Source organism: Cydia amplana, chromosome 3 (assembly GCF_948474715.1).
Source record: "Cydia amplana chromosome 3, ilCydAmpl1.1, whole genome shotgun sequence".
Lineage (NCBI taxonomy): Eukaryota > Metazoa > Arthropoda > Insecta > Lepidoptera > Tortricidae > Cydia > Cydia amplana.
The window spans coordinates 4591937-4603736 of NC_086071.1; the positions used below are offsets into that span (position 1 = coordinate 4591937).

General features: G+C 41.3%; 2 protein-coding genes and 1 long non-coding RNA gene across 3 annotated transcripts in view; 2 read left to right on the forward strand and 1 right to left on the reverse strand.

Moving 5' to 3' along the window:
* Positions 1-7456, forward strand: part of LOC134662398 (MOB kinase activator-like 2) — an 83774-nt gene extending 76318 nt beyond the window's left edge. The window contains exons 4-5 of the mRNA XM_063518615.1: positions 5808-6004; positions 6983-7456. Coding sequence (XP_063374685.1) covers positions 5808-6004; positions 6983-7078 — 293 coding nt within the window. The 3' untranslated portion in view covers positions 7079-7456. The remainder of the gene's footprint in view (positions 1-5807; positions 6005-6982) is intronic.
* The window catches only part of LOC134662410 (uncharacterized), a 179538-nt gene that overhangs the window by 145065 nt on the left and 22673 nt on the right, over positions 1-11800 (forward strand). The gene's annotated exons all lie outside the window — the stretch shown is intronic.
* Positions 2103-5413, reverse strand: LOC134662389 (uncharacterized). The gene is made up of 2 exons (XM_063518600.1): positions 4388-5413; positions 2103-2872 (listed from the first exon to the last, which is right to left on the reverse strand). Exons 1-2 carry the CDS (start codon positions 5250-5252, stop codon positions 2859-2861), a joined length of 879 nt encoding a protein of 292 aa, XP_063374670.1. The 5' UTR covers positions 5253-5413; the 3' UTR covers positions 2103-2858.

Consider the following 11800-nt stretch of genomic DNA (forward strand, 5'->3'; position numbering starts at 1 on the left):
CACGTAAACCACTGCGGCTATGTCCATGACATAGCCTCTCTAATTTTTTTTTGTATAAAAAAAAAATTCGCGCTCGCTACGCTCGCGTTTTTAATACGATTTTAAGGGTTAAGCCCACTTTGATAAAGGTGGCATTCTGGGCACCCTACCGAGCGACTACTACTACGACTTAAGCATTGACATTCTGGACGCTTCGGGCCTTCGACCCTACATGAAGCTCGGCCTTCAGCTTTCGCATTAGATATCCACACCAAAATTTCACGTAAACCACTGCGGCTATGTCCCTGACATAGCATCTCTAATTTTTTTTCTATCAAAAAAAATTCGCGCTCGCTACGCTCGCGTTTTTAATACGATTTTAAAGGTTAAGTCTAATTTGATAAAGGTGGCATTCTGGGCACCCTACCGAGCGACTACTACTACGACTTAAGCACTGACATCCTGGACGCTTCGGGCCTTTGGCCCTACGCGGAGTTCGGCCTTCGGCCTTCGCATTTAGACACTGATACTATTGTTCTGTGCTTAAGCACTGACAGCCTGGAAGCTTCGGGCCTTCGGCCCTACATGGAGCTCGGCCTTCGGCTTTCGCGTTAGATATCCACACCAACGTTTCACGTAAACCATTGCGGCTGTGTCCCTGACAACATTTCTCTCACCTCTCAATTTTTTTTATCAAAAAAAAATTCGCGCTCACTACGCTCGCGTTTTTAACTTTTAAAGTTAAGCCTACTTTGATAAAGGTGGCATTCTGGGCACCCTACCAAGCGACTACAACTTAGGCCAATTTATAATTAAACATTTTTTTACACTCTTAAAAGTAATCCCCGGTACATACATATATGTAGATATTTAGTTATGCATACATAAACAACTGTAAATAAAGTGTAAATACTCGGCCTCAAGTTTTTGATATCTATAATATTCTCCTTTCCTCTAATCTTACTTCTAACTAATATAATATTAGACCTAAATTCGAAAGTTTGTTAGGAAGTATGGATTTCTATGTGTATAATTCTTAATTTTTCATGCTCAGAATGATTTGACTGGAGGACAGAATTGGATGATATTTGCCATGGACATGATTTGGATAGGTACAGTCAAGAACGTAAAAATACAAAAGTAGTACTGTATTGTCCGTTATACACCTACTATAACTCTGTGTCGTTTAAATCACGTCTAATATTGGAATAAGGGCGAAAAAAAACTATTGGTTTTGAAGTGTAGTTTTGTTTAGTGGTAAGTACCTACCTATTAATTGTAAAATATTTTATCTGGACTTCAGTCCCCTAATCGTATCCATCTGTCAACTTTACTTCAAGTTCCGCCTCCAGGGGAAAGAGAAATTAGGGATGAATTAGCTTACTGACACAGACCGAATTCCACGCGGGCGGAGCCGCGGGCACAGCTAGTAAGAAATATATGTAGAAATGAAAAGGAGTTGTCATTTTACCCAGACAATAAGCTCAACACAAGAGTCTACTAACAAAACACGATGACGCATTGCGCCGTGTTTGGACACGACAATAAATCCTAAAATCACGGCGCAGTGACATAATCGCCAACAGTTAAATTTAGACGTGATACACCAGCAGTACGGACACTATGACACGTTCACTGGTCTGGTGATTAAAGATCGTACCTTCGAGGTCGAGCTTTAAAAGTAGGTGCCTACCTGTGGGCCTACCGTGAACAAGTTTCTGTATTTCATCAGATCCAATCATATTAGATTATCTTAATTTGGTTTAAAAGTTTGTGAAAAACCGGAGTGTTGCGCCGATATTACGTGATAGATGTCATTTAGTTGCCATTCTGGACCCCAGTTACACAATTGTAACTTTGTTGGACATACAAGAAAATATGTGTTGAGGCTATGTACGTACTGCCCTTACTTATCGACCCACAAACGAAATTGTATGCCAGTTGTCAGTTTTCGGCGTGATGAATTTTCTCGTGTGCTGAACCGCGAATTCTTCCGTAGATTTGTTGCAGGTCGACGACCGTTTTATCCTATACTCCTTTTGTAGGTCGCGAGAGGCTTATAATAATGTAATCCTATACGTATAACAATAAAAAAATCCAAAAAAGCCGTAGGGAGGTGTTAGTCGGGGTGCGGGGGCGGGGCAAGGAAATGAAAGACGTGCGTCTCGCGTAGGTGCATCTATTCGACTGAATTGCATACGGTCGCAGCCGCACTACTTATTACTAACATCCCTCCACCCTTAGCCTAAAAATATTGTTTGTAGTTTACAACGTTTCGATTTCTCCGTGGGGGAGGTGGCTCGGCCAATGGAGAAGAATCAGGTGACTCGAACTGATCGGCGGTTTCTCCGGCCGAATCTGACGTAGGGCCTGCCTGGTAAGCCTCAGTTTGCTCAGAGCGCGGGGGCACAGTCCCTTCGCCTAAATTGGTCCCGATTTGCTGCTCCGTGCGATGTGTAGATATGTCGCTGCCTTGCTCAATTGGAGTCGCATCCATCATAGGAATCAGTACCTGTTCCTCCTCGGCAGGTACCACTATAACTGGCGCATCAGCGTGCTGAGTTGGAGTCACGTCGTTTCGCTGTACTGGTGGCAAAATAATTGCAGGCATTTCTGATACAGTTTGGTCCATGTCGTTAGAGGTACTAGAGTGAGTCGCCAAATCATCACGTGATACTTCCTCCCCTTTTAGTTTCAACAGTTGATTAGCATGTCTTTTAATAATGCTGTCAGAGTCACTTAACTTGATCGTGTACAAACTTTTACCCATTTGATCTATTATAGTTCCCTTTGCCCAATAGTTTTTTTGTGCACTGTACATTTTAACTAAAACTATATCGTTCACTTTAAAGTCAACAACTCGTTTCCCGCCGTAGTATTTACACTGTGAAAACTGGTTATCTTTTACAACGCATTCGAGTGCTGCGTCAGCTGTTGCTGGGCGATGCATGGCTAGTGTGTCTAATCTACTTCTTAATTTGTGGCCAAAAACGACCTCTGCTGGTGACTTACCGGTTGTGCTATGTATTGAATTTCTGTATCGCATAAGAAATTCTTGCATTTTGCAATTAAATGATTTCGGATTAATCCCAGACAAAATGAATGATTTAAGCGCTTTTTTTATTATTTTAACATATGCCTCAACCTGCCCGTTGCTACTCGGGTTATATGTTGGCGAAGTTAAATGAGTGATTCCGTTCCTCAAACAAAAGTCCTCAAATTCCGCTGATACAAAGGAAGTGCCATTGTCAGTACATATGGTGTGAAACAACCCAAATCGTGACATTAACTCACATAACTTTTCTATCACTACTTTAGACCCATATCCGTTTGAAACATCGAAACATTCAGGCCATTTTGAATACGCGTCAATAACAATTAGGTACATTTTGTTATTTAAAGGACCTAAAAAATCTAAATGTACTCGATGGAATGCGTGTGGCGGGAACGGCCAGGGCGTCAGAGGGGCACGCGGGGGCGAAGGTCGTAAAGAAGTACATATTTCGCACGACGCAACAAACTTATCTATATCTGCAGACATGCCCGGCCACCAAAACCGGCTCCGAGCCTCTGCTCTCATTTTATTAGACCCTAAGTGACCAATATGCAGTTCCGTTAGGATTTTGTTGCGACAATTAGTAGGAATCACGACCTTATGACCTCTAGTTACGCATGACTTTTCAACTGCTAATTCGTTTCTAACAGAGAGAAATGGCTTTAAACAGTCACTAACTTGACTAGGCCACCCTTGCATCACATATGTGCGTACAGTTGAAAGTACATTATCTGCCAATGTGTTTTAAAACGGGCACTACAGGGCTTGCATAGTCAGAAAATGGCACTGGTACTAAAATCCCTAGGCCTACTAACCTATCTATCTCATTTTCGACCTTTGGCCTTAAAGCAAACGGTACAGGTCGCGATCTAAAAAATACTGGTTTGGCCTCTGGTTTTAAATGCAAATCGACGTAAACATTTTTACAGCAACCCAACCCACCTGTGAATAGTTTCGGGTACATGCGTTCCGCTTTTTCAATTAAGTTTCCTACCTCGCATTTTTTTACCCTTACCATTTCCAAGTTGAATTTAGTGACAAAATTTCTACCTAACAGAGATGGGCCGTTATCTCGTGCTACGAAAACCTGTAATGTAGCTGTCTCACCATCGTACGTAAAGGGCAGGTTGAGAGTACCTAATATCGGAATGTTGCTATCATTATAACTAATTAGAACTGTGTGGTTCGGGCGTAACGGTATGTTACTAAAATATGCGGAATACATTTTGTCTGGCATAATCGTAACCGCCGAACCTGTGTCCAGCTCAAAAGATAGGTCATACTCCGCAACCTGAACAGTCACCATCATCGGTTCGCCACGTGAAGAGCGAATATTATATATAACAAGCTTACCATCATCGCCAGTATCAGCATCAACATCACCGTATTCACCATCTATATAATTCTGACGATACACTTTCTTGCCGGGACATACGCGCCGTAGGTGACCTTTTAAACCGCATTTACCGCACTTATACCGAGAAAACTTGCATGTAGCCACCTCATGTCCTTCATAACCGCAAGCCGCGCAAACCACTTGAGGTTTTTGTGTTAAGCTACCGCTACCGAAGCTGCCTCCTGTGCCGCCGGACCTCGCGCTACGTGGAACCGACGCCATCTTGTACACTGGCATATCGGGACATGGCAGCGTGCTCGATGCCGCTGGTGACGCCTGTGCAGCGCCCTGCCGAGCACACTGAATCCTCTCCGCTACTTCCAATGCCTTGCTGATGGTTAATTTTTCCATATCCATGGTAAAAAGCTTATCTCGCTCGTGCCCCGGTGTCATACCGAGTACAAAGCGATCTCGAAGAGTTTCATCTAAAGTCGTGGCAGAAAAGCCGCAGTCGACCGCTAGTCCACGAATGCGTGCTGCCCATTCTGCCATACTTTCTGTAGGTTTTTGAGTCGACGAGTAGAATCTGTTGCGTTCCGCAAACCCGCACTTTGCAGACTTTAAGTGATCATCCAAAAGTTTCACGAGTTCATCATACTCTAGGGTTCCCACGACTTTGGGTAATGCTAAGTCCCTCAGCAGTTTATAAGAACCCTCGGTAAGACTGCTCAACAAGATAGCCCGACGCTTACACTTGGCCTTGTCCGCCGCGGCGTCTATATCGTTGGCCACGAACCATTGTTCCAAACGTTCTTTGAACACTAACCAATCTTGCACCTCATGATTAAACATGGTTAACGCTCCTATTGACACTTTAGCCATGATCACTGTTTTATTTTTGCACGCGTAATAATTAAAGGTATAGCCCAGTCGCCACTGTTAGTCGGGGTGCGGGGGCGGGGCAAGGAAATGAAAGACGTGCGTCTCGCGTAGGTGCATCTATTCGACTGAATTGCATACGGTCGCAGCCGCACTACTTATTACTAACAGGAGGTTAATATACCTACATCAAATTGTGTAAAACTATAATGCTGATATCCAGGGAGCAAAATGGGGATTAAGTTTGTATCGAGACGAGAAACGGTCGTCCACTTTCTTCTTAGGACTACTCGTAGTTTAATGGGGTACGCAACTGTCAGAGGTTTTTATAGATGGCGCCAGCATAGGTTTCCCCTGTTTGTTTTCTAGTTTTGTTCTATGGGATATGGCTTAAAAGAAAAAAATTACAAGAATAGTTAGTACTATTAGTAGGATTGACAGGGGAAACCTATAATGGCGCCATTTGTAAATATCTTCCACTAGCCCACCCTATTCAATCCGTGTATCAGTTGCGTACACCTACTCGCAGAGTTGTGATGTGTCGGTGCGACATTGCAGCGAACGAGTTCCCGGCGATGTTCGAGTCGGTGGTGCGGCGCGTGGTGCGGCTGCTGTTCCACGTGGTGGCGCACCTGTACGCGGCGCACTTCCGCCAGCTGGCGCTGCTGCGCCTGCACGCGCACCTGCACCTCACCTTCGCGCACCTCACCGCGCTCGACGCGCGCTTCCAGCTGCTCGACCACAAGGAGACCGAGGTACCCTACCTGCACATGTACTCTCTCACCTATCGCACCATTCGCACCCTTTTTCAGAGATTAGAAGAACTGGTCAGCTTTTTCCCCTTGTTCACTTCTCGATATGATGCTGTCCGACCGGTTTCAAGACGTGTAAAGAGCGACTGTACTGCGGCACTGAGAATAAGTGCGATAACTAATTTCGAAATGGCTTTCATTATGCAGAGTTGGGTACATTTCGTGATGCACACTTATTGCATTCTTTTTTTCTTGCCGTTGTTGTCTGTACATGTTTTGTGATCGTCACGAATAAAAATCTTTTATCTTTCAATTGTATGAAATAAATAACATAAACATTTGCATGCAATTGATAATACGAACAATCGCTTGTGAATGAAATTCATACACCGCCGGGTATATATGCCAAACGGAACTAAAACGTCTCACTTATAACAGTTATAAGTGTGACCCAGAGGCCGATAGGTATATTTGTCTCAAGAATTGAAAAAAGTATAATAATAGGCTACATGACTAATTTTTTTTTATGGTATCAATCGATCGGGTTTGTCTTTAGGATCAAATGTCTATATGGGACCCATTGCATTAAAGTAACACAAAAGTCAGAAATTGTAGTCAAAGGCCGACAGTTGCACTTCACTCGCCAAACGCCCTATACAAAACGGCCGAGGGCCGTGACGTCAACGCCCATCTTGTAGTATGGACAAAATAAGAAAATTGCGTTTTTGTCGGTGAAATATTGCGTTTATGTATATAGTTGCTATACAACATTTTATTGCATGAAATGTAGGGAATCGAATGGTACCCTTGCTTTTATCGTTTTTGGAAGTTAAAAAAAACTTAAATTTTGAAACTTTCAGGTCCTGTATTTTTTCAATATTTTATTTTAATATCCACATTATTGTGATAAATTGCTCGTTTGCTATATATTTTACTAGATTTTGTTATAAAATTCAACATGTGTCATCATCCCTATTGCAGGTGCTGCGCGACCTGGAAGTGGCGCTCCGGCTGTCGGAGCCGGCGTCGTCGCCGCGCCGCTCGCCCGTCGTCACGCAGCCGCTCGGCGCCGCGTGACCGGCGGCGCGCTCTAGCAGTGACGGCGCTGTGTGACCGGCGGCGCGCTCTAGCAGTGACGGCGCTGTGTGACCGGCGGCGCGCTCTAGCAGTGACGGCGCTGTGTGACCGGCGGCGCGCTCTAGCAGTGACTGCGCCGTGTGACCGGTAGAGCGGGCGGTCAGCCGACCGACGACGGAGTCGCTAGGACGCCCGGCCGCCCCGGTGCGGCGTCTACCAGCCTCTAAACCTAAGTTAAAACGATTGTTAATTCTATTGTAAATATTTCAATCTGTTAAGTAGTTTTAGGTGATTACGATTAGTTAATACTATTATTTGTGATTGCTTTGGTTGTAAATAAAAGTGATATTTGTTTAACTAATAAACTGAAAGCCTTAATTTTGGTGTATTTTTAACCCCTTTTTCTGGTGCCGCTTACGTATTGACTAAGGGCTAATTCCTCAATTTACCAGTGGTAGCTACTGGGGAAAAAAATTCCCACAGTGGGATTTTTTTCCCAGTAAGTAGTTACCACTGGCAAAATATGGAGAAAATTCCCAGTACCACTGGGTAACAACTTGGTAACTAGTGGGAATAACCAGAAAAAACTGTCTAAAAATTGAATTTAGCAACCGGAGCAAGTACCAGGGCCTCATGAGTTTCGAGAAGGTGTCGTTGACCAACCCGCCGGGCCCCCCGGACGCGTACGGGCGGTAAGTAGCACCATATGTACATTAGGGCGGATCATTTTTCTAAACTTAAGAAATCCTTTAACGATGGGTGTGGATTTGGTGCTCTATAGTGTGCAAATCACTTAAAAAATAATAAAAAAAATATCAAATAATGGGAAGTGCCTCCACAACGCTATCGAAAAATAAAAAAACGAACGATTTTCGCACCTGAAGCTATGATTTAAAATATGAAAATTAAACGCTCAAAATAACAGTTTATTTTTTTATATTTTAGAATAAGATTCAATGTTCAAATATAGCACATAATAACTCAAAAAACTTTTATATTAGTTTTGGAAAAAAAAGTAAAATATTGCGAAAAATTACTAAAATTATACCAATTTAAAATCTTTTTTGCTCTCGAACTGAGGCATAATTTTTCGACTTTCCAAGCGATTTCTTATATACCCGTCTCTTCTTAATAGACTACATACTGAGGCCGACGCTTCGGTTACAATTTTCACGCATCTTTCGACGGCTTGAGTGTGGCATGGGATTTTATTTATCTTGGATATCACAACCTCGTCTACCATCTCTGGATTATTTATTAACGTGTTTATTTCATTCTCATCAAGAAATTTTAGCATCGGCGGGGTTGATATATTTTGAATTGGAACCATATCAATATAATCTTGAGCTGAAAAATTAAATTGGGGCAATTTAAATGTTCTTACTGCAGCAGATGGCTGAGACAGTGCTTTTAATAGTTTTCTTAGAGCCAATATTTTAACATGTTGGCGATCATCAGCCAGCATGGCTACAATATTATTTTCGGGATGGCCAAAAATCCATTTCTCTGGATTACAGGATCAATAATGGATTTAAGAGGATCTGGTAAGTAGCGTGAGATCAGGATGGTCTTGAATAAATGGTTGGCACCGTAGATACAAGATGGTTTAGTTTTTATGGTAAACCACATGGGAGCATACACTATTAAAATAAACTTCACCAATGTTTCTAAATTTTCAGACGAATTTTCAGTTGCAACATACAATCTCAGTATACGATTGGCCGTAGTAAGCCATCTTGAGTGAACAATTTTGCCCGGATTTATCTTTGATAATTTTTCATCGCAGGACCCCCTATCGATCGCTTGACATATATTATACAGTAGGTAGGTGTATTTTTCCGTTGTTTATAAGGTTTTAGAAGATTCTTGTACTTATCGTGGTAGCTCCTGATTCGTGACATAACATTACAGTGTTGCACTATTGGTATATCCGTTTTTTTCCACTGTTCTTCCACTCTAGCCGCTACAAGTTGACATGATTTAGAGTAGGATTGTCCATTACTCTGCAGCCACAACAAATGTAATATCACATCCTTATAAGTAGGCAAAACATTATGTGGTAGCTCACGCGAGCTTCCTAGAATTGGACAAGCTGTTGATCTCCTTCGTATTGACATTATGTTATATACAACATACGCGAATTGCAGAATATACTTTATTTACGAAAAAAGTCGTAATGACAAACGTATCCCGCAATGATAACAACGCGTATAATAGATAGTTTCACCAGAGTTGAAGTCATGCACAGTCGCACATAACATTGCATTGGTGCATTGTTTTTGCTATGTACCCTCATCGATATTTATAATAACTCTACAGGTATTATGAATGAAAATAGGTCTAATTTTATGAAAAACTAATAAAAAGTAATTAATAACAATATACAATAATATACATGACCAATTTAGTACTAAATAGTTAGGTTCCAAAACACCTTTTTTAAATGTATTTTTCATTACTTTCAATCGCTTTGTGGAGGCACTTACCAATACTTGATATTTTTTTAATTATTTTTCCAAGTATGGCCTCCACAAGAGGCATCAAAATCGCACCCATCGTTTACGAAAACCGTGAAAAAAATTTTTTTCATACATTGAGCGATCCGCCCTAATGTACATACTGTAAATAATATTTTGAAACAATAATTTCTAGTGTCGGACCGGAACATGTTTATTTACCGAAACCGAAGGTATCTACTATTTCGCTATTAAGGAGTGGTCCGTAAAAAAAGTAGCAGCACATTGTGGATTTTTCATTTTATTTTGTAATAATTTGTAAGCAGTTCATTTCTATAGTGATCTGTAGATACTATTGTTTACAACACTCGTATTTAATATAAAACCGGCCAAGTGCGAGTCGGACTCGCGCACGGAGGGTTCCGCACCATCAACAAAAAATAGAGCAAAACAAGCAAAAAAACGGTCACCCATCCAAGTACTGACCCCGCCCGACGTTGCTTAACTTCGGTCAAAAATCACGTTTGTTGTATGGGAGCCCCACTTCTCTTTATCTTCATTTTATTCTGTTTTTAGGTTTATAAAACGCGAAAACTCTAATTCACCCTTTTTAGGGTTACGTACCCAAAGGGTAAAAACGGGACCCTATTACTAAGACTCCGCTGTCCGTCCGTCTGTCACCAGGTTGTATCTCACGAACCGTGATAGCTAGACAGTTGAAATTTTCACAGATGATGTATTTCTGTTGCCCTATAACAACAAATACTAAAAACAATAAAATAAAGATTTAAGTGGGGCTCCCATACAACAAACGTGATTTTTGACCGAGCAACGTCGGGCGGGGTCAGTACTTGGATGGGTGACCGTTTTTTGCTTGTTTTGCTCTATTTTTTGTTGATGGTGCGGAACCCTCCGTGCGCGAGTCCGACTCGCACTTGGCCGGTTTTTTACAATATTTTTTACTATTTCCGTGGCTAGCTCTCCGGCTATGAGTAACACATGTTGGAGTGTCAATATTGGTACAACCCCTGTCAAAAGGCTGCAATATTTGTGTATAAGTATCTTAGGCTCGTATTCCACCTGTCCAATTTCTTGGTCCAACGTGCATTACGTCTCAATCTCTCACTAAGCAAAATGTAAGACGCAAATACACATTAGACCAAGAAATTGGACAGGTGGAATACCACCCTTAGGCAAATGAATAATTAGAGTTGTTGTATAGGTACATACTATATTGTATGTAAAGTGTCATTCTATGGAAATTGAACTATGTAAACAAAGGTCACTAGTAAATTGTCATTTAGATACAATTTTAATATGGCGGCTTGTTTACATAGTAAGCTTTGGTTTCCTCCGAAAGCGGTGCCGTCATATAGCGGCAGTCTCCATACAAATACTACGACATCCATATTTAGCCGTATTATTTAGTATGGAGACGGCCGCTATATGACGGCACCGCTATCCTAGGAAAACCGATCTTAAAGCAAACGGTTAGTAAGTTCCATAGAATGACACTTTACTCTGGTCGGATTTCTTTGTTCTGGGTTTGAATGCTGTGACAATGCACGCACATGTCATGTCTTTGTATTGTGTAGTCTGTGTGGAAAGAGAGGAGTCGTGCAATCCGCACAGACTACCTACAAATAGGATGTAAAAGGAAACAACGTTTGGTTTTTGTAATAAATTACACTGAAGTTTATTTCTCACCATGAATACATATTGACCATTTATTACTGAACTTCGCATCTCGATCTGACTTTATTACAACTCACGTAACATACATTTCTTACGCTCGAAGAAACTAAACATTTCTTTTTTTTTTGCTTTTTTAATATTTTTTTATTTATTTAGCTACTAGTTACAAAATCCTAAAATTTGATAATACAATGAAATTTAAGCATTCTTACAGTTTAACACTAAGTCCATTTAGCATTGAAATAAACGTTCATGATGTTAAAAAATGATTTAAGGTTTCATAGATATGCGTATACTATATATACATAGATAGGGTGATACATATATACGGATAGATAGATATAGACGTACATATATGTTACAATGTGAACGAGGAGCTCGCGAGAGCGCCGACGGGTGCAGCCATACGTCCAGACGAACACTATACATTGTATACATTTGTAAAAAGTATCAAAATTGAGTAAAAGGCCTACAAAAAATTATCTCGAGATACTAATATTCCTTTACGTCGTACAACCTAAAAATTGACCTAAAGCTTTGGATTCCTCCGAAAACGGTGCCGTCATATTAC

What these genes read in the sequence shown, in the direction of transcription:
- LOC134662389 (XM_063518600.1), bottom strand. Translation starts at nt 5,252, where the DNA reads ATGGCTAAAGTGTCAATAGGAGCGTTAACCATGTTTAATCATGAGGTG.